Raw genomic sequence first — 23226 nt, forward strand, 5'->3', positions numbered from 1 at the left:
GGGGAAAAAATGGATACAAAATAATTACAAACTAATGTGTCCATTGGGATGACGCACAAGGCACTAAGGGAGTATGCAGTGGGGCGCTGAACTAGACCTTTGTGAGGAAAAGCTGGGGAGGACATTTTGGGCCCAGCCCTGAGGGACAGGCAGGAGAAGAGGCAGCCGCGTTTTGTCAGATGGGGAGGGGTGGCAAGCCATTCACAGAGGGAATCAGCAGGAGTAGGCGCTATGGCCTGGGAAAACGTTTTGTGCTCTGGGAACATTAATTATTCAGCTGTTGCCAGGCAGGGGAAGTGAAGTGGGATGTGAGGTGGAGGGGGAATGTGGGGAAGGCTCAGTGTCATGGATGTCATGAAAAAGACTTTGGATTTCATCCTTCAGGTGACACAGAGACACCAGAGGGTTTGGAATGGGGAAGAAGCATGATCGTTCCCAAGCTCTCTACTAATTGATCTTACATCCCACAGCATGACTGCTTTAGAAAGTTGGCTTGAGCTAGGCCAAGACTCATATGCCTCCCTGAGCCACATAATTACCCTTGGGCAAGTTAGTCTATGGCTCTCAGCCTCAGTGGGAGGTGAGGGTAATGAGGCTTCTCAAATGGACTGTTGTGAGAATGAGAAATACTGTGTTCAGAACTGAGTGATGCCAGAAGCCTGCCATTCCTCCGGCTAGGCAGCATCAGTTAGGGAGAAATTTAGGAATTGGGGAAGACCCCCCTAAAAATGTTCTCCCTCATCAGTTAGAGAGGAGGAGGGATGGTGGAACCCTGCTTTTCTGTCTGTCTAGCATCTGTTCTGTTTTCTGGAGATGGTGCCCAATTTTCCCTGAGGAACCCGCCCTCCCCCACAGTCTCTCTTTATGTTATGTGTATGCTGGTCCAGCCCGATCTCCAGTCCCTGCAGAGGGCACTGAGCTCAGGCTTGCCATCTGGAGCAGGGCATCTCCTGCCTACAGGACTTAGTGAGTCTTGTTAAAATGGCAGGCCTTTCCCTTGGGATTTCTACATTAAGCTTATTTTCTTTTTCTTTTTCAAATCCTATTTTAAAAGTTGATTTATTTATTTTGGTAATCTCTACACCCCCTTTGGGGCTTGAACTCATGATCCTGAGATCAAGAGTCACATACTCTGCTGATGGAGCCAGCCAGCCGCGCCTTAGGCTTATTTAAACCTGTGGCTGCTGAGGGACACCGTGGGCAAAGAGCTGACCTCACAGTGATACCGACTCAGGGGGCAGGAGAGCTGTGAGCTGGAGAAAGAAAGAATTGCTATCTAATTACATGGTGTGGTTTCTGGACACAGTCAAACCTGGTTTTATTAGCATGTGTTTCTGTATGTGCATGTAAATGTGTATGAGAAATGGGCCTTAAAAATTCTCACTTTTTTTTTAAAGGCACTTTCTATAAGATGTGATAGTTGAGCAGTGTTTTGGAAAAGTGGGAGATATTGTTGCATCCAGTGACGTGCGCTCAAGACACCCAAATGTTCCTCTCTGCAGATTTGCCTTCCTTCCCCAGCCCCCACCACCACTGCTCCACTGTCTCCACGGAAACCCTTAGGAAATGCAAATCTGCTTGTACTGCTCCTCAGGTTAAAACCACTCAGTGACTCCTTGCCCTGGCATGTCTGCTCTGCCTTCCTGTTACAACCTTGTCTTTTGTCCCTATCTCCATCCCCTTCTTGCAGCGATACAGAGTTCCTGTGTGCAGTGTTCTTTTGTGTTCTGTGCCTTTTCCACATGCTGCCTGCCCTGTCTGGAATGCCCCCTGAATCCCCCCTCTCTCACGGTCCTGCTCTGGATCTCTCCCTCCAGGAAACGTTGGACTCCCAGCTTATCAGAAGTCCTTTATGCCCCTGCATTGTCCTGTTTATGAGATCTGTTTGCTTAGGCCTCTCTTCCCTGTCAGACTTTGAATTACAAGTATTTTGTTCATACTGTATTCTCTTGACAGGCACTGTTCTAAATTCTGTAGATAACCATAGAAAGCAAAACAAAATTCCCAGTCTTGTAGAGTTCCTTCTACCAAAGGGAGGTAGACAATAAGAAAATATGTTAGTGATATGTGCTCTGCAGAAAAAATACTGTAGGGTAACAAGATAGAGAGTGCTGGGGTTGGAAGGTGCTCTTTTACATATCTCTGCTGGGGTGACTTTGATTGAAGGGAGGGAGCCAGTGAGGCGGGTACCAGGGGCTAGTGTTGGCGATGGAGTCATGGACAGTGGGAGAAGCACTGCAGTGTTAGTATGGGGTGGGGAAGGCTCGGAGGAGGTGTGCAGAAATGGGGGTTGAATGAATCAGTGAGAGGTGTGCGGGTAGCTTAGGTGGGAGTTTTCATGGGCCTCTTCAAGAAAGAGTCATTTCTGTGGATTTTTTATATCAAATATAAGAGGACTGTACATGCACATTGTGATGGAGAATGTTTATGGGGCTTCACTTTTTTTTTTTTTTTCCATTTTGGTCCATCCCTGTTGAGATAATTTTGTACTGAGCTCATGTGGTCTTAATGGAATGCCTTTATCTCGCTGGTACCTTGTGGTTCCGAGGTGGATTGATTTCTTTTCTTTTCTTTTCTTTTCTTTTCTTTTCTTTTCTTTTCTTTCTTTCTTTCTTTCTTTCTTTCTTTCTTTCTTTCTTTCTTTCCTTCCTTCCTTCCTTCCTTCCTTCCTTCCTTCTTCAGTTGTTTTCTAACTGTTTGGCATGAGTGATTCATGTGAAACTGCAGAGGCCTCTCTGGAGGAATGTTCTTTGATAACTAATTTGGTTAAATTTAATGAATAAGGATCTCATCTTTGGGGCAACTTTCCATGTATATGCTCTACAGCATGCTTTGAGAGTCTTTCTCATGCATTTATTATCATCTTTTTTCTTGCTCATGCTATTGTAGTTAGACAACAGGAGCATTGAGAGGGCTCAACTGACCCCTCAAGCCCAGCCTCTCCAGTGTTTGTGCAACTTCCTGTGAGAACTTAGCCTTGCCAGGGTCATCCCAGTCCAGGACTTCCTTCCAAAGATCTGAAGGACCAGAAGTCCTGTTTTCACTTTTTATTCAGAGGTGACAATGCTCTGAGGCACTGAGTCATGCTTAATAAACTTAGGAGAGTCTGAAACACAAGCCAGATGCCAATTTACTTATTTACAGTGACAGTGCTAACTTGCAGAGGGACTAGAATATTTGCCTGCTTCAGTCAGGGCCTTCCTCCTCTGCTAACAAAGTCAGAATAAGGACTTGATGGGTCCTGGAACTAAAGCAAGAAAGTTTGTTGAAAAAAGTATGTTGATGAATAGTCTTCTCAGGTTCAGATTGTGTGATGGGGCCACCTCTGCCACGTGCACACACCTGCCCAGGAAACTGCACGATCAGCTGGTCAGGTCTCCCTCCCCGGGCCAGGCAGGAGACAGACTGACTCCTCTTGCCTCCTGCTGTGGCTGGACACCTCCTCTCCAGTGACATAGTACATCCCAGGTGCACAGCACAGTTGTTTAGATTCAGCAGAGAGGCAGTACAGGGTCGTTAAGAGTGTGGGCTCACCAGCACGTGATCCTGCAAACATGATTCAATCTTTCTGGGCCTTGGTCTGTTCCGCTATAAAATGGGTATCAAGGGGTATGTTCCTCATAGAGTCTTTGTGAAAATTAAACAAGTGAATGAACATAAACTGTCACTTAATGTCAGCTATCAACTACCCTCATGTTCCAGTTTCTCCTCCTGTGGATTATACTGGAGTCACCATTCGGTTGTGCTCACAGTCATTTCACACATTTGCACACAGTGTTTGGGGTTGCTACTATAGGTAACTGCTATCATTCATTGAATGTACTTTATGTATTTAACTATCAGAACGTAACTTTATTTCCAAGTACTTGTATCTGAAAATCTCTGCCTTTTAATTGGAGAACGTAATCCATTTATATTTATGTAACTCTTCCTATGATTAGGTTTAAGTCTACCCTCTTACTCTGTGTTTTCTATTTGTCCCATTTGTTTATTTCTTTTTTTCCCCTTCTTTTTAGATTTTTATTTATTTGAGAAAGAGAGAGAGACAGAGAGAGCACAAGCAGGGGGTGGGGAGAGGGAGAAGCAGACTCCCCGCTAAGCAGGGAGCCCAATGCAGGACTCGATCCCAGGACCCTGGGATCATGACCTGAGCCCAAGGCAGATGCTTAACTGACTGAGCCACCCAGGCACCCCTGTTCATTTCTTTTTCCTCCTTTTGGATTGATTATTTCTTAGTATCCCATTTTATCTCCTGTTTGGCCTTTTTAGCTTTGCTCTTTGTCTTGGTTTTTGTTTAGTAGCAACCTCTAGAGGTTACAGTCTATATCCTTAATATATCACTGTCTACTTTTGAATTAATTTATGTCATTTTATATATAATATTGAAAGTTATAAAAATCCTGGGGTGCCTGGGTGGCTCATCAGTTAAGTGTCTGCCTTCGGCTCAGGTCCTGGGATCAAGTCCCGAATCAGGCTCCCGATCAGTGGGGAGTCTGCTTCTCCCTCTACCCCTACCCTCTGCTCATGATCTCTTTCTCTCTCTCTCTCTCACCCTTTCCCTCTCTTTCAAATAATAAATAAAATCTTTTAAAAAAAAGTTATAAAAGTTCTGTCAGAACTTAAAAAATCTTTCTCCATTTATCCAAATCTTGACAATCTTACTTCTGTATATGGCAATGAGCCCATACTACATTAAGCAGCCATTTTCTTTTCAAGAAAATAAGAGATAAAAAAGTCTTTATGTTTGCTCTCTTATTTACCTTTTCCAGCACTGTCTATTCCTTTATGTAGGTAGATCCAAGTTTCCATCTGGTATCACTTCCCCCCAACCTAAAAAAACTTCAGGTACTATTTCTTGTAGTGATGAATTTCTCCTGGTGATGAATTCTCTCTTTCTGCTTATCCTTTTTAAAGGATATTTTTGCTCTGTAGAATTTTAATTTAGTGGATAATTTTTCTTTTAGCACTTAGGGGATGTCTTCTCACTGTCTTCTGCTTTGCAATTTTCTTATGTAAAGGCAGTAGTCATTTTTATTGTTATTCCCCTATATGTAATGTATCTCTTTTTCTTCCTGCTCTTAGGTTTTTTTTCTTAGCAGTTTGACCATGATGAACCTAGCTATGGTTTTGTATTTTTTTCTTATGGTTTATGGACCAGTGTGGATATATGGATTGATGTTTTTATCACATTTGGAAAAATTTTGTTTGTTCTTCATATATTTTTCTGCCCTCATTTCTTTCTCATCTCTTTCTGGGATTTCAATTCATGTATGTTGAATCTTGATATCATCCCATTGTTTATTGAGGCTTTGCTCATTTTCTTAAACTTTTTTTCTCTTTGCACTTCAGTTTGCATAGTTTCTATTGGCCTTTCTTCAGCTTCCCTGGTGTTTTTGTTCCTACAGTGTCTGATCTACTGTAAGCTTATCCATTTCTCTGATGAGATTCCTCATTTGTTTGCTCATTATGCCCATCATTTCCTTTAAATCCTGAACATATTTATAATAATTGTTTTAAAGTTCTTATCTGTGAATTCTAACATTGATGTCCTATGTGGGTCAAGATTCTCTGCTTCTTTGTATGTCTTGTATTTTTTTTTCTTTTTTAATTGTGTGCCCAAACATTGCTAAGTGTTCGAGGGTGTGGGTTACTCTGTCATCTCTAGAAAGTGTAGAGTTTTGTTTTGGTAGGCAGTTAACTTTCTGCTGGCTCAGCTAGCTTCTCTTGAGGCTTGGATTTAGGCTGTTTTAGGGTGGATCTAGAGTAGCGGTTACATTTGGGCTGTAGTCCTGGTCCTTTCTAGGGCCTCAACCAAATGCCTGATGCATTTAGCAAAGTCTGCTTAGAACTTGAACATCTCTCACTACTATGTTACCTCTGGCATCTTTGTTCAGCTCTTAGTCTCAGTGGTTGCTCTCTGTCAAGCCTGGTTGTCCAAAGCATAAGCAGCTTTGTATTTGACCAGACTCAAGGGGGCTTGGAGGCAGATGTTTTGGGGGGTTTCTGCTCTTCATAGCTCCTCTCTCACACCCTGCCTTTAAAATTCCAGGCCTTTAGTCCAGTTCTGAATTCTGACTTCTGTTTTTTCTGCCCAGTTAACTGCTGCTGTCTCCTTGGGCTCTACGTCCTTGTGCCATGGTTTGGAAAATGCTCCCAGGTACAAATCTGGGATCGATCTGGCGCTCATCTCCTTTTATCTCTCTCTCAAAATTCACAACCCTTGCTGTCTCCTCTCCAGTGCCTAAAAATAGTTGCTTCATATATTTTGTCCAGTTGTATGATTGTTTATAGTAGGAGAGTTAAGTCTGATAACCATTACTCCCTCTGTCTAGAAGTTCTGCCAAAGGAATTTAGTGGAGCCTACCAAGCCAATTTCAAAATTCATATGGATGAGTTATATGTGCAAGAATAGCCAAGAAAAAAATGACAAGGAAAAAATGAGAAGAAACTTGTCCAACTGCTATTAGAACACAGTATAAAATTATAGAAATTAAAATATGGTGATAATGGTATACTATTAGGAAAATAAGTCATAGAAAGTCTAGAAGGAGATGCATATATGTTTTATGATAGATGGTGTTTCCAATCAGTGGGGAAGTGGATGGACTGTTTAATATATAGTTAAGAAATTGGACTTCTGTTTGGAAGAATATGAAGTGGGATCTTTATTGCATACTGTACATTTACAAAGTTTGTAGATGAATTAAACAATTAAACATTAAAAGTTGTCCAAATGATACTGCTCTTCCTCCTAATACATAGGCGGTATATTTAAATGAATATAGAGGGTCAGCAGAGCAATTGTTTTTCCCTTTAGTATTTGAATTTTAAATGTATGGCATAGACTTCATTAAAATTCCGTGTCTGTCTATGCTTGGTACTTACCATAAGTTTGTTCTTGGAGCCTAGACTTACTCTATGTGGCATAGAGATGGTGCCTATTCATGTAAGAAGTGATGAATAGCTAGCTATGTTCTTTGGAGTAACTGTTGTTTATGGTCATACATTTTAATTCACAGAAATATTTTTAAGATAAGCTGTATATTGGGAAATATATTCATGCTTCTAAAATATAAACTAGTGTAGTCTTTTCAGAAATCAATTTGCAAAATATATCAGGTGTCTTTGTTGCAGTGACTTCACAATCGGAGATATGTTCTGAGTGAATACTCTTTTGTATGCAAAAAAAAGCTTTGTATTCAAAGATACTGCTTTCAGTATAATTTATAATGATGAGAAATTGGAAAGAAACAATTTTTCCAAATAAAACTAGTTAAATAAATTTAGACTATTGTGTAGCCATTAAAAGGGGAAACCATATACAAGTAATGACATGAAAATGTTTATGGGAGAGAGGGAGAGCAAAATTCAGAACTCATTATAGTACAAAAGATAAAGTAGCTATCATACATACAATGTAAAGTGTGACTTTGAGTGATGGGACTATGGACTTTTTTTTACTTACTCTATTTCCCATGTTTTTAACATGCAATTTTTCTTTAATGAGTAATGAAGAAAACATTTATCATTTGAAATATACATAGGTGAGAAATATTTTGTCTTTCCAGTGGCAAAGAATTTTTCTAGTAGGTAAAATTATTGTGGCCCTGTATTCCTAACATAATGTGTACTCTAGGATAACGTATGCTTTCTTATGGTATCCTCCATCAAAAATAAGTACAGCCTATTGAGACAACTTTTCCAACATTATTGCTTTACCAGCATTAATTTTTAGGGGAAAAATCTACCTTTAATTTTCAGTTGTTGGTAGTGTTACACGTGATCTTTGACCGTCTCAATGGAAGAGATTTTTCTTTATAATGGTAAGATATATATATTATAGAGCTTACCATTTTAACCGTTTTCAAGTATGCAGTTAAGCGTCATTAGGTATATTGATCTGCACAACAAATTGCAAAGATTTTAAACATCAGCTTTCATTGGCTATGATATTAAGTTGGACCCAATTCTCTTAAAAAAATTTCTTTTAAATGCCTTAAATATTTACTGAAGACCTACTCAGTGCCATATACTGTGTCTGGGGTGCAACAATGAATGAGACAGATGTGGTTTCTGTCTTCTTGGAGCTTATATTTATTGGGGAAGCCGACAGACTGCTTGGTTACAAGTGTGACCTAAGTGTGAATATGAGCTACTCTAAGAACACAGACCGAGGGACTAACCTGGGCGGGGGGCGGGTGGGGGGGTTGTCTGGAAGACTTCCTGAGGAAGTGACGCTGAGCGGAGGCTTGCAGGATGAGTAAAATCCTCTTAGGTATTTTAAACTAGATAAAGAGTAGGGAGCAGCATTTGAGGCACAGGGAACAGCTGGTGAGGAAACTTCCTGCGACAGGAGCAAGGACCTGAGAGGAGAGGTGTGTATGCCAGGAAGAGTAAGTAGAATGATGAGGAGACAGGAGGGCAGACTCTGGAGGACCTGGTAAGCAGTGGGAAGGATGCCAGGCTTTTTCCCAAGGGAAGTGCAACATCATCAAAGCGTTTTAATCAGAGAAATTTGATTTAATGTTTAAAGATCACTTTTATTGCCTGTGGAGAATGGAAGACATTAGTTCCCATTGTGGTTTGAAGAGACAGGGCCTGATACTGGATTGGAGTGGGGGGGGGGGTGGAGGAGAAAGAGGCACAAAACACGACTCCTAGGTTTCTGGCCTGAGAAAGTATTTACTGAAAAAAAGGAACACTGGACAAGGAGCAGTTTGGGGAGGTAGACGATGAGTTCAGATTTGGACAAGTTCAGAGTCGGAGGTGCCTGCAGGATATCCAAGAGGAGACGCCCAGCAGGCTGTTGTATTTATGGGTGGAGATCCCAGGAGAGAGGTCTGGGCATATAAATGGTAAATGACCCAACAAATAATTAGCATGTTTCATGGCATAGTTAAATCTTTTTATATCTCTTTCATCTGCTTTTTGTCTCAGCAGCTGTAGGAATGAATCCTGTTCCTGTCGTTAACAGATGGGTTCTCTTCTGATGCTGACCAACACTTAAAAAAACAACAACAAAACATAAATGTTTTGCTTATTGCCTTGAGCTTCACCCTCAGTATCCAAACACAAAATCCCACCAAAGCAAACTCTGAGGCTGCCAATATATTTTTTTTAATGAGTCTATGAAAGTTTAGGTCTGAATGCGATCCAAACGCCCTCATTATACAAATAGAAAACGGTGGCCAGTGTGGTTTTGAATTTCACAAGGTTACATAGCTGGGCAGTTGCAGAATTGGCCCTAGAATTCGGGACCATGTACTGACTGGGCAGTCTTATTTCCACTGCTTTTTACTGCTTCCCCTCCTACTGAATAGCCGCTGGCTTCAGAGTACCAGTTACTAATGATTTGTTTCTTTCTTGCTGGGCATGGAGCAATGCCTCCTGGGTTTGGTGTCAGAGCCCTGAGGGCTGCAACTGTCTTTTTCATAGATTATTTATTCCAATGATAAGAAATTTCCAAAGGAAAATTTTTATTTCTTTTTTTTTTTTTTTTTTTTTTTTTTTTATTAATAATGATTTTTTATTATATTATGTTAGTCACCATACAGTACATCCCCGGTTTTCGATGTAAGGCTCGATGATTCATTAGTTGTGTATAACACCCAGTGCACCATGCAATATGTGCCCTCCTTACTACCCATCACCGGTCTATCCCATTCCCCCACCCCCCTCCCCTCTGTAGCCCTCAGTTTGTTTCTCATAGTCCATAGTCTCTCATGTTTCATTCCCCCTTCTGATTACCCCCCCTTTCTTTATCCCTTTCTTCCCCTACTGATCATTCTAGTTCTTATGTTCCATAGATGAGAGAAATCATATGATAGTTGTCTTTCTCTGCTTGACTTATTTCACTAAGCATTATCTCCTCCAGTGCCGTCCATGTTGTAGCAAATGTTGAGAACTCATTCTTTCTGATTGCTGAGTAATATTCCATTGTATATATGGACCACAACTTCTTAATCCAGTCATCTGTTGAAGGGCATCTCGGCTCCTTCCACGATTTAGCTATTGTGGACATTGCTGCTATGAACATTGGGGTGCATATGGCCCTTCTCTTCACTACGTCTGTATCTTTGGGGTAAACACCCAGTAGTGCAATGGCTGGATCATAGGGTAGCTCAATTTTTAACTTTTTAAGGGACCTCCACACGGTTTTCCAGAGTGGCTGTACCAACTTGCATTCCCACCAACAATGTAGGAGGGATCCCCTTTCTCCACATCCTCTCCAACAATTGTTGTTTCTTGCCTTGTCTATTTTTGCCATTCTAACTGGCGTAAGGTGGTATCTCAGTGTGGTTTTGATTTGAATTTCCTTGATGGCTAATGATTTTGAACATTTTTTCATGTGTCTGTTAGCCATTTGTATGTCTTCATTGGAAAAGTGTCTGTTCATATCTTCTGCCCATTTTTTGATTTGTTTATTTGTTTCTCGTGTATTGAGTTTGAGAAGTTCTTTGTAGATCTTGGATACCAGTCCTTTATCTGTAGTGTCATTTGCAAATATATTCTCCCATTCCGTGGGCTGCCTCTTAGTTTTTCTGACTGTTTCCTTGGATGTGCAGAAACTTTTAATCTTGATGAAGTCCCATAAATTCATTTTATCTTTTGTTTCTTTTGCCTTTGGGGATGTGTCATGAAAAAGGTTGCTTAGGCTGATGTCGTAGAGGTTGCTGCCTATGTTCTCCTCTAGAATTTTGATGGATTCCTGTCTCACATCGAGGTCTTTCATCCATTTGGAGTTTATTTTTGTGTATGGTGTGAGATAGTGGTCAAGTTTCATTCTTTTGCACGTAGCTGTCCAATTTTCCCAGCACCATTTATTGAAGAGACTGTCTTTTTCCCACCGGATGTTTTTTCCTGCTTTATCAAATATTAGTTGCCCAAAGAGCTGAGGGTCCATTTCTGGGCTCTCTATTCTGTTCCATTGGTCTATGTGTCTGTTTTTGTGCCAGTACCATGCTGTCTTTGTGATCACAGCTTTGTAGTACAGCTCGAAATCCGGCATTGTGATGCCCCCAGCTTTGTTTTTCCTTTTCAACAGTTCCTTGGAGATTCGGGGTCTTTTCTGGTTCCATACAAATTTAAGGACTATTTGTTCCAGTTCTTTGAAAAACGTTCTCGGTATTTTGATCGGGATAGCATTGAAAGTGTAGATTGCTCTGGGTAGCATGGACATTTTAACTATGTTAATTCTTCCGATCCATGAGCATGGAATATCTTTCCATCTTTTTATGTCTTCCTCAATGTCTTTTAAGAGTGATTTATAGTTTCTAGAATAAAGGTCAAAGGAAAATTTTTATTTCTTATAAACACTTTGAAACTTCTCATGGTTCATGAACCCCTTTGGCTCTCTAATGAGTGAATAGCTCTATATCTGTGCATAGAGTAATACAATTTTACATAGAGTTTCAGGAACTCCATAGATTCCAACTTAAAGAACTCCTGTTACACAATTGGGCTATTCTCAAGGACCTGTGAACCAGAGTTTCTAGAAAGAAGCTCAGTAATTTCCTGATTCTCTCAAATGCGTATCACTATGTTTAAGAGATTAAATAGTAGTTCAGTTAATGTCCCAGATACCTTACAGACAGTTCATATGTGCTAATCCATGAGTCAGTCTTGACTAATATAATGTCCATGTCAGTGACACACTCTCTAGAGGTTTTATTTTTTATTTGTATTTAAAGATTTTATTTATTTATTTGAGAGAGCGAGAGAGAGCAGGGGAAGGGGCAGAAGCAGAGGGAGCAGGGGGAGGGGCAGAAGCAGAGGGAGAAGCAGACTCCCTGCTGAGCAGGCTTTAAAAGGTGGTTGAGTGGGGCTAAATTAGAGAGGTAGAAATCTGTTGATGTTTCAGTAGAAATTTTAAATCCTCTTAACATTCTTAAAATTAATAACCCAGTTAGATGTTGTTTAAGCCCTGACAAAGGAAAGGACGATCCTTTGCCCCAAAGTCAGGGCAAAGAGAAGCCTGTTTCATTGGTGCTAACCTATTTTTGATGTATCTAATTTAAAATGAAAGGGGAGAAGAGAAGTTACAAACCACCATCCTCACTTTTAACCCCTCCCAAGGGAAACAACAACAACATATAGAGAGGCCATATGCAGAGATTATAATGTGGTGTCCAGAGGAGAGGGACAGCCTTAACCCCGAGTCCTCCTTTGGTCGTGTTGACCTGGGGTAGAACCCCCACCCCCCACCCCCGCTGCCCTTCACTCTTTACTTACCTGACATTCTCATCCCCTTCATTTCTTTAGCACCTGGAGCTCTCGCTCCTCCTGCTCAGGATGAATTTCTAGCCAGCCAAGATCCTCCTTTCTCTTATTCACAGGTTTCTTTAAAATCCTGTTGCTCCAATGGAACTTCTGCTGACAAATTGACACCTTTTTGTTACAAACTCCTTTCTTAGCATTATCTAAAATGATATTTGTGTGCCCTTCCTAGAACGTAAACCTCATGAGGGCTGGGATCTTACCAGTCTCATTCACCACTTTATCCCCAGGACCCAGGACAATGCCCAGTGCCTGGTTTTGGCAGGTGCACAGTAAATATTTGAATGAATGAATGAATGAATGAATGAATGAATATCTTCCCCAAGGACACTGACAGCGTATGGCAGCACAGACAGGTTTGTATTAGAGAATAGTCCAGTGGCTAGCCTGCTGGTCAGAGCCTAGTCACATAGCCTCCTCAGAGCACTGCCTCATGGTTTCCCTTCACTCTAGAACTTTGTGTGGTTACCCAGAAGCCACACTGAACTGTGCTCTAAATCATTTAGTCAGTTGAAGAACGTCTCCTTTCAGTCAGGGACTTGAGCAGAGTGGCTGAGAGGTTTGGCTATGGAGCCAGACTGCCGGGTCAAATCTTCCTGGCTGTGTGGCTCTGGCAGTTACCTGATCCTTTATGGGGCTGGGTATATTGTACATTAAGGCTACCAGTAGCACTGTTTTGTAGGATTATTTTGAGGATTAAATGAGTTGCTATAGGTAATGTGTTAGGATCCATTCTAAGATATACGTGCTCAATAAATGTAGGCAGGATAATAACGGTAATGGAGGTGGTGGTATTTGGCCAGTAATGTCAATGACTTTGTTTTTAATCTGGTCATTTCCATTTTATTAACCATTCTTTCATTTTTGCTTTCTGAAAATGTAAGAACCAAGTAATGTCTTAGAAATACTTTTTAAAATATTCACAGTGATTTTTAAAAGATAATTTATTAAGAAATGCAATTTGATTCCTTGTATTAGTTGTGTTATCATGCGACGTTTATTTCGGTGGGGGTACTGAATAGGTGTTCCTTCCCCAGGATCGTGTGAAATACTATCATCTATTTGAAGGATTTCTCTAATATTGCTCTTCATATGTGAATCTTCCTCACTTCTTTTCTAGAGGAAAAGATTAATAAAATATTATGTTATTATAAAATCAAGAGGTGCCTGGGTGGCTTAGCTGGTTAAACATCTGCCTTCAGCTCAGATCATGATCTCAGGGTCCTGGGATTGAGCCCCTCATCAGGGTCCCTGCTCAGTGGGGAGTCTGCTTCTCCTTCTCCCTCTGTGCTCGTATTCTTTCTCTTTCAAGTAAATGAAATCTTTAAAAAAATAAAATAATATAAAATAAAGCTGAACTACCCAGCATGGCAAGCATTTCCTTGCAGGGTTACTTTCCAGAATTTTATTTTATTTTATTTAAGATTTTATTTATTTATTTGTCAGAGGGAGAGCAGGAGCAGAGGGAGCAGCAGGCAGAGAGAGAAGCAGGCTCCCTGCTGAGCAAGGGGCCCGATGCAGGACTCCATCCCAGGACCCTGGGATCATGACCGGAGCCAAAGGCAGATGCTTAACTGAAGGCGTCCCACTTTCCAGAATTTTAAAAGATTATTTCACGTAGAACTTAATTATGCTTCTACCCTCCTTTTTTTATATGGTAAGTCCATAAATGACAGATTCAAAGTTTCTGTCAAGAAGAATTATTTTTAAGTCAGCCTTCAAAATGGGGAGGGAGGAGAGGAGAGAGTGAGAGAACAACATAAACGAAACCCTTCAATTATAATCCACACCCTTAATTGATGACCTTTGTAGTCATCTGGGCATAGAGGGAAAGTACAGAGAAAATTGAAATATAATCAGTCTATGACATAAGTCTGTCTTTTTTGGTTTTTGTTATTGCTAAAGTATTAATAATAAAAATACTATTCATAGTTTCCTAATAGTCTGAAATTTTTTGGTTTTTTTTCTTGGTCTTCTGTTCTTCTGTTTTCCCCCTACCACTTAGGGGAAAAAGAATGAACCTCAGAACGGTTCTTAAAGGAAGAGAGTGCATAAAAGCAGATGAGAGGTCTGAGAATTGTCTCATTTGTTTTTTAATGGGTCGTGTGGATGGTAGGTGTGCCCATGAATCAGTACCTTCAGTTCTGTATAAATGAGCTATCCACCGGAGACTTCCGGCCTCTTGAAGTCCAGGAAGTTACAGGCTTAGGGAGTTGATTCTTTTGTTGGTGGTATCATTTAATTTTAATTCTCAACATGCCAATCTGTTTCTTCCAAAAAGCTTCGATACAGGGTTAGTGGGATGAGTAATAAAGACTCTCATAGGTCATGTGGATGATACTGGAAAATGACAAAAATAGAAGAATGAGATAAAGAATACTTTAAAAAAAAAACCCAAAGTACTTGGCTTGGGAGGAGTGCAGAGTTGAATCAAAGACCTAGGACAAGTGCCATAAAACTAAATCATTTAAATCAAGTAATAAAAGGAAAAAAGACAGTTGGTCTATATAGTATATTTTGATATGGTCTGTCATTGTCATTTGTCATGCTTACTTTTAGTTAGAAAGATGGTTGTAGACTATGACTTTGCTGCATGGTGTGGTAACTATGATCTCTGGTATTTAATATGTACGGCCTAATGTGTGTGTGTGTGTGTGTGTGTGTGTGTGTGTGTGTGTAGGCGGTGTGAATGGTTGTCAGGAGCCTTTCACAAAGACAGTCTTCTTTCTTGTGCTTTCCAGATTTTCCCCTGATGGAAGGCTAATTGTATCATGTAGTGAAGATAAAACTATTAAAATTTGGGATACCACCAATAAGCAGTGTGTTAATAACTTCTCAGATTCTGTAGGGTAAGTCCATTCTCTCTGTGCTTTTATATGGGTTAGTTTGGTAAGGAGACATTTCGTTATTAAAATTCAAACAAAGAAATGAAGGGAAAGAAATCAATATTAGGCTATTTTATTCTTTCCTCCCAGGTTTGCAAATTTTGTGGATTTTAACCCTAATGGTACATGTATAGCATCAGCAGGTTCTGATCACACGGTGAAAATCTGGGATATCAGAGTAAACAAGTTGCTTCAGCATTATCAAGGTAACAATTTCCATGACAACAGAATCCATTTGATGCCTGGCCTCCTCCAGGAACCTCTGAAGCCGACAGCCCATGCTTCTCAGTGTGGTTTGGCCCTCTTAAACAGAGTCAGGGGCTGCCTTTGAATTGACTGGAGAACAGTTCCATCCCCATTGTGGTCTCAGAAGCTGGGATGGGTGTCAGAGTGGAGAGGGAGGTGGAGGGACCTTAACAATGACGCCAGGGCTGTTAAAAAAGAAGTTACTGTGAGATGTTCGCAGATTGGTTCTCTGTATATTATGAGAGGTCTGGGATAGAAATGGACTCTGAATTCTGAATCAGAAGGAGTTCTTTGAGCACAAATAGGTGTTATAACTGGTGGAAAACAACATCCTACTGCGCCTGTGTATTGAAACTAGAAGAGAAATGAATTGATTTCTTGGTTTGTACTGGATTTATATTAAATTCACATTTCCCTTTTAAAATAAGTATAATACTTACCATGTAGCAGACACTGTGCTAAATCCTTACAACAACCCTGGGAAGTGTTGTTGTTGTTGCTGTCCCCATTTTAAAGATAAGGAAATTGAGACTTAAGGAGAGTAAGTAACTTGCTAAAATAATTGATAGACTAGCTTAGGGTTTTCTGCTTACAAAGTAAATGGAAGAACAGCCTTCTGATGGCTGTGTCATGCTGCCTCCTGTTGGAAAGATGGTGTCCAGGAATGAATTCTCAGACAAGCTAGCAAGACTATGCACTTCTACAAACAGAACTCCACACTCTTCTCCCCTTGAGCCTCAAGCCACTAATTGGTTATGAAATTTCGTTTAAGGCTAGTTTGTATACCTTATGTGAACCGGTGGCAAACAACTCTTGGTTATATTATATTGGTACGTATCTGAAGAGTTTCTAGTTATGTGGTTAACAAGCTCATCTTTCCATGGCACACTTCCACTTTGAAAGCTATTCTGTCTCATTCGCTGGAAGTTGAAGCCATATGATGACAAGCTACTTACTTGTTTTGGTGAGCTAGTTGGAATTCTGATATTGTGGAGACACTGTCTTTAACTGATAGTGGTTCCCAACCTAATACTGCTAACAGGGCCACGAAACATCTTTAGAATTAAAAATTGTTCTCTGAACTTTTTGCTTTTATTTTCTATGAATCAGTTCACAGTGGTGGAGTTAACTGTGTGTCATTCCATCCTTCGGGTAACTACCTCATCACTGCTTCTTCTGATGGCACACTGAAGATTCTGGATCTCTTAGAAGGAAGGCTCATATATACACTTCAAGGACATACGGTATTAACACTAAGATTTGTGCTTTTAAAATAATACATATTTTAAAGTGTTGATCCATCTTATTATATGTTTTTATTATCTTTCCAGGCGTAGCACACATTACTGCTGTCACACACACACAACATGTTTGCTTTCAGGGCTTTGCTTTTATCCTCTGGAAGCAATGCTTAGAAATATTACTGCAATTCTGATCAGAATCAATGTGTATCTTTCAATGGCCATTAGCTTAATCCCCCACTGCTCTCTTCCTCAGTATGTAGTGTAGATGGCGATGGATAAGCTTTTTCTTTCCTTCTGATCTTTCCCTCATGTGGAGGCTGTCCCGTAGCTCTGACACCAAGCCCCTCACACCTTCTCACACACTCCTCTTCATTAATCTGACTGGTGAGTTTAGAAGGAGAAAGCCAACAAGGAGAGCCCAGTGCCTTCTGTTAGGAGCCTGTCCTCAGTGTTTTTCTCTGATACTTCTTGTGGGAATGCCTGCTCTTGTCCGGTCTGGCCTGTGACAGGGGACTCAAATGTGATTAATTCTGGGATTCGGTTCTTCAGCCCATTTGCCCACAGATTAAGCCACATTTTCTCTTTACAAGCCTTTATCAGTAAGAAAGATGACATTCCTATGTGTTAATTTTTAATTAATTTAGAAGCCGTGAGGAGAGGCTTGCTGTTGATTGAGCCTGTTCGATCACACACACCCACACCCACACACACCCACACACACCAGCATATAATGCACTAAATAAGAACTGTTTTTAAGTGTATAAACTATTCCTCCTTTCTGGGTAAATATTCAAACTTCTCTAAAGTTTTTAGAATGCATCCTGCATCCTTTTTTTTTTTTTTTTTTTTTGAAGATGTACTAGGTACTTCCTTTTAACCAAGTGTAAGCTGTTCATCTCCAGAAATAGAATAAGCTTTGTGGTCTAGGGGAGAAGGGGTTCTTTCTGCCTTCATATATCCTGCCTGCCTTCCTGCTTTGCTTTAGCATTTGTTCTGCAGCTGTGTTAGAGCAAAGCAGAAATAGACACTGACCCCTCAGATCTATGCGTGTCCATGGATTTAGGTGGAATAAACAACCAATAAAAGTGGTCAAGGATTAGAATATACATGGAGTAATATAGAATAGTAATAATAATAATAATACAGAATAATAGAAAAAAGATAATATTCTAGGACAAAAACAATGTACACAAAGATGGAATTTTTCATAGTCTAGAGTAAAGATGTTTAAGAGGCTATAGTAACCTAAGATCTACTTGAAAAATACAAAATGGTTTTCCCCCCAAATTTTTCTTATACCGATTAAGAACATTAAGAACGAACAATATACTACTATTTTTGCGATGAGAAAGAATTACTCTTATCTTGACTGACAAATTGACCTGGAGGCTCTGCATTTTGTGACTTGTCCAACTCCACAGTCGTTGCTTAATTTCAGGTCCTCACTACCTCTCACCTCGATAATTGCAGTAATTGCTTAACTGGCTGCAACCATTAATTCTTGCTCCAGGTCATCGTTCATAACAGTCGTGATCCCAGCGTTCCACAGTCACAGCTCTCCGCCTATCTGTGTGCTGCTGGCACAACTGTCCGTGACTCACTGTTGCCCGCATGAAGGGAGAGCTCAGTGAAGCCTGTTGTGGTCAGGAAACGGCCTTTGTTTGTATCACCTTCAGACTTGTCATTCAGTTTCTGCTAGTGATTTGTTGAGTAAAGAGTCCAAAACCAGAAAATCTCAACAGACATTCTTATTCACGTACACACGTACAAGCTTTTCTTTAAATGGAAAGAAAATGTATTTTCATATGTTTATTAGTATTGCTTTTTGAATCTAGTATCATTTCTCTGTGTTTTAATATAATTGGATAGTTTCCTCGATTATCTTTACTCTGCCTACATTAGTTGGCAGTGACTAGATACGTTCTATCAGACTTACTGCATAAATCGTCTACATAGATTAGGATGAAAAATTCATACAGTCTTCCTGGCCATGAGAAAACAATACCAAGTGCTTTTTTTGTTTTCTTTAATCTCTGTTTATTTCTTAGGGACCCGTCTTTACTGTTTCATTTTCAAAAGGTGGAGAGCTGTTCAGCTCAGGAGGTGCAGACATGCAGGTTTGTACGTCTTCCGGCTCCTTTGATTTGGTGAGGGTAAAGGGATCCGAGACCTCAGCTAGGATTCTTGCAACCAGCTCATTTGTAGGTGTTAAGATGATTATAAATGAGTTTATATTTTAATTTCATGCCAGGAAGTCTGCTGTCTCATAGCTGCAGTAGCGCCGGTTCTGACGCTTTCTGGAACTCAGACAGCAATTATTTCTTGTGCTCATCTTGACACTTAATCGTACACGGAATTTACTGAATTCCCAGGGCTGGTGTGGCACTTCCACTTGAACTCTTGCCTCACCTTTTATATCGAGGTCTTGCTTTTCAAATGTTAAGCTCCTTGAGGATGGTAAACATAAATTGTTCATGTAGCAAATCTGCATTTTTGGGGAAATGACCAAACGTCATTCATAGGCAGATGTATTCATCGAGGTGGATTGTCAAGCCAAGAACATGACTTTGAACTTCGAAAACATAAGAGAGGATTTTAAAGTAAGAAATTATTTTCTTAGTATGAATTTTAAATTGGACATGAAGGCAATTCAAAGTGCTAAATCTCTCCCTCCCACCCTTAAAAAAGGAGTATTGGGAAGTAGTAGCACTGTTGAAATATACATCTAGCCTTCCTGACTATCATGAGGAATAATTATATAAACTGTTTTTTTTTAAATCGGTTCTGTTGCTTTTACATGCAAGTCAATTTTAAATGCCAACATACTAATGTTTTTATAGGTCTTGTTATGGAGGACTAATTTTGATGACTTGAATTGTAAAGACATGATGAAAAGAAATCTCAAAAGGTTACATTTTGATGCATCACCACATCTTGTCGATATTTACCCAAGGACGCCACATCCCCACGAAGGGAAAATTGAGACTGTTGAAGTGAGTACTTTGTGCACAGTCATCCTACTGTTTGCAAGTGTACATTTTGGGGCAATTGGTTAACTAGATGCTTGAAATTATACTTTATTATAAAAAACCTAGTTATGTCTTAAAATAGCAGCACTTTGAGAAACAATTATTTTCACTAATACAATGAAGCTATAAATAATGATAGTGTGTAATTCTGCTGAGACCTCTCAGGTTCACAGCTTAAAGGCCTAGAAATAAAGCTTAAAAATTGTGTCAATGATCATAGGAAATGAGAAATCAAACCTGCGGCCTGTGGTGACCATGCAGCCTGAATTACTTCATATTCTTGGTGTGTTTAGGGAGCGTCTGTGATGGCTGTCACGAGAACAGGGCTGAAAGGCAAGAATTTTTGTAACAGTCCCTGGAATAGGTATTGTAAAGCCTTTTTATGACAAAACAAAAATCTTGTGGGCAGTAAAAAGAGATTTAGGCATTAAACCTAATCATCAAGACCATTTTACTATTTGCCTACTTTGCCTACATACATTTTCAAATATCTAATTATCTATTTAGCTATACGTTTTTGTTGACAAGTTCCCCTAGGTCCTATAGATTTAAATGTCCTACTCTTCTCAAAGGCAACATTCATCTTTGCTGGATACTTGGCTGGTGTTTGTCTGTTTCTTTCCATTTTGCATGATTCTTCTTAAGCCCCTTTCTCTTCCAAGAGCTGATACTGGAAATCACTATTACTTATTTATCTGAATTGTTTTTTCATCATCGACAGAGCCTTGCTTTGCTTTTAGACTAGCTATTTTGAGTTCTTAATGCTTACTACCAAGTGGAAGTTCAGTCACCCCACGCACTGTTTATGTGACGGATCCATATTCCTTTCCATGGTCCCTGTGTCTCCACCCCAATCAGTTCTTTGATTTGGGTTTCTGTTAGTCACTGTGTGTGTGTGTGTGTGTGTGTGTGTGTGTGTACATGTAAGTTTTTAAAACTTTTAAAAGTTTTTTGGATTATTTTCTAGATTTTGTTTAGCCTTATTTGGGGATTTCTGTCCTAGTTTTTTTTTGGTAGTGTTTATTTTCAGTTCTTTTTTATAATTTTTGTCCTTCCCATCTTCTGACCATCTTTCCAGTTCTTCTAAACCAAGTATTTACCATGCGCTTTACTACTTGTTTGTGCTGTTATTGTATCTCATGATTATTGATGATTATTGTATCATTTTTTAAATTTCTTTGAAAGTAATTATGTAATACAATTTGTGGTTCATCACATATTTGTTTCAGTTTCTACAATGATAAATGTATTTGTGGGTTCCCTGTGATCACACGTGTTCACATGATGTACATGTGAAATATATTTTAATTTAAGTTCCCTTTTTTTGTTTTACCCCAGCTGGTTTTATTGACTGGTGGTGTTTTTTATTCTAGCAGTTCTGTGGCTTGCCTGGGCGTGATCCTCAGCATTGCTGCTGCCCTGTCATCCACTCAGCCACCTTTCCAGAGTGGTGGGGGGTGGAGCGCAGGCTGAGCCCAGGTCTCCTGACTCCTAATTCACTGATATTTCCATGACACCGCACTACCCCCGCATTAGAGACCCAAGCCATTTTCTCTGTGATTTGCTGTCAGCTCCAGCCCACTTAACAGTGCTGGACTTTCTTGAAAATGTCAACAAGTTGTCCGAGAAGCTCTGCTCTGACACAGCAGCCAGAAAGCAGTAAAAGCAGCTGGGTTGCTTTGCTTGGCTAGGTCGAGATGACCCAGGCCATGCAAAGTCACTCTAGACCGTAATTTTCACATGTAACTTGAAAAATCTATTAAAAACGAACCTTTCATCCTGGAATTAGAGTTCAGTTTTGCTGAACAGAATGTTGAGCCTTGTGACTGAATTATGTTTGTGGCCTTAAGAATGTCAGCCTCTGTGTATCCAGTTTAAATTATCTGTAAAGCACTCATGGTTGCTTCAATTAAGTACACAGTATGACATATATTTGTAAAACATCTTCAGATCATGCGATATAAAGTGCCAGAGAAGTGATAGGATGCTGCATACGAACAGCCATTTGCTTTTTTTTTTTTCCTTTTTTTCTTGAAAAGATCTTATCGTAAAGCAATGGTATGGAGTTTTCTGGACAGAGGACATCTTTGCTATTAGAAATAAATGTTAAATATCAAATTTTTTAAAGGCTTCAAGTTAATGTCCAAGGACAACCTCATAGAACCAAAAAACTATTAGTTTGAAAATATCGCCTAGAATGGAAGAGGATGAATCGGAATAGAGGTTGTACTATGCTGTCCATTTATGATCCCTACATTTTACTTTGAACTACTAAATTTGGTGGATTGATTTTTTCCCAAAGGTAGGCAAGGTCAATTTATGTATCATATGCTACTTTGGAAATACTTGAAAATTAGAAAAAAAACCTTTTTTTATTTTTGAGGTCGGAATTCATGATTCACAGTATAAAAATGTATTATTAAAAGGTATAGGAAAAAATGGCTCCTAAATGATCTAGTTAATATCCCTAACTTGCTCTTTTTATAGTAACCATTAGTATTCCATTTCTGAGTTTGAATCAATGTAGTATTCCTATGGTTTCTATTCTTGTGTGTTTTCTGTGAGGCTCATTTGAGTGGCATAATCTCAGTGTTGTGGGTGAAGTCGTTTGGCCTTTTGCAAAGGCCACCCATTTGCCATTGTAGGTGTTTTGCTTGTTTGAAGGTGGCATCTTAGACCTTGGGTTCCAGCTGAGGAAATATGTAAATTACTAATTCTTACATGGGTAGAGAGGGTGATAGCAGGTTGCTTTTAGAATAAATGAGAGAAGGCCACATGAAAGAAGGCACGCAGCATACAGCCCTAGTCCCAGCTGCGTGAGACAGATCCCTCCTGTGGCCTTTCTGCTGATCTAACCGCAGATCCTTTGTAGCACTTCTGGCCTACGCACTCGATATTTTTTATTCTTTTTTTAGTATGTATTTTTAAAGTTTAAGTAATCTCCACACCCGACATGGGGCTTGAACCTATAACTCTAAGATCAAGAGTTGCATGCTCTGTGGACTAAGCCAGCCAGATGCCCCCAAGGCACTCCATCTTAATTAAAAATATGATAACTTCTTTCTTTTTTTGGTGGGAGAGAAGCCCAATTTTAAAACAAGGTATCTTTTTTATTTTTTTAACATTTAATTTATTTATTTGAGAGAGAGAGAGAGAGAAAGAGAGCACAAGCAGGGGGAGAGGCAGAGGGAGGGGGAGAAGCAGACTCCCGGCTGAGCTGGGAGCCGGATTGGGTGGGTTTGATCCCAGGGCCTGGAGATCATGACCTGAGCCCAAGGCAGACACTGAACCATCTGAGCCACCCAAGTGCCCCTAAACCCAGGTATCTTTTTTTTTTTTTTTTTAAGATTTTATTTATTTATTTGATAGACAGCCAGCGAGAGAGGGAACACAGGTAGGGGGAGTGGGAGAGGAAGAAGCAGGCTCCTAGTGGAGAAGCCTGATGTGGGGCTGGATTCCACAACGCCGGGATCACGCCCTGAGCTGAAGGCAGACGCTTAACGACTACGCCACCCAGGCGCCCCAACCCAGGTGTCTTAACTCCGA

The 23226-nt window shown here is 40.0% G+C and overlaps 1 protein-coding gene across 4 annotated transcripts in view; it reads left to right on the forward strand.

Moving 5' to 3' along the window:
- POC1B (POC1 centriolar protein B) overlaps positions 1-23226 on the forward strand; it is a 99002-nt gene that overhangs the window by 30676 nt on the left and 45100 nt on the right. For all 4 annotated transcript variants that reach the window (XM_026499925.4, XM_026499927.4, XM_026499928.4 and 1 more), the window contains 5 exons: positions 15018-15125; positions 15252-15367; positions 16518-16651; positions 18700-18768; positions 19492-19644. In XM_026499925.4, coding sequence (XP_026355710.1) covers positions 15018-15125; positions 15252-15367; positions 16518-16651; positions 18700-18768; positions 19492-19644 — 580 coding nt within the window. The remainder of the gene's footprint in view (positions 1-15017; positions 15126-15251; positions 15368-16517; positions 16652-18699; positions 18769-19491; positions 19645-23226) is intronic.

The sequence above is a fragment of the Ursus arctos genome, unplaced genomic scaffold, assembly GCF_023065955.2.
Source record: "Ursus arctos isolate Adak ecotype North America unplaced genomic scaffold, UrsArc2.0 scaffold_21, whole genome shotgun sequence".
NCBI classification, from domain to species: domain Eukaryota; kingdom Metazoa; phylum Chordata; class Mammalia; order Carnivora; family Ursidae; genus Ursus; species Ursus arctos.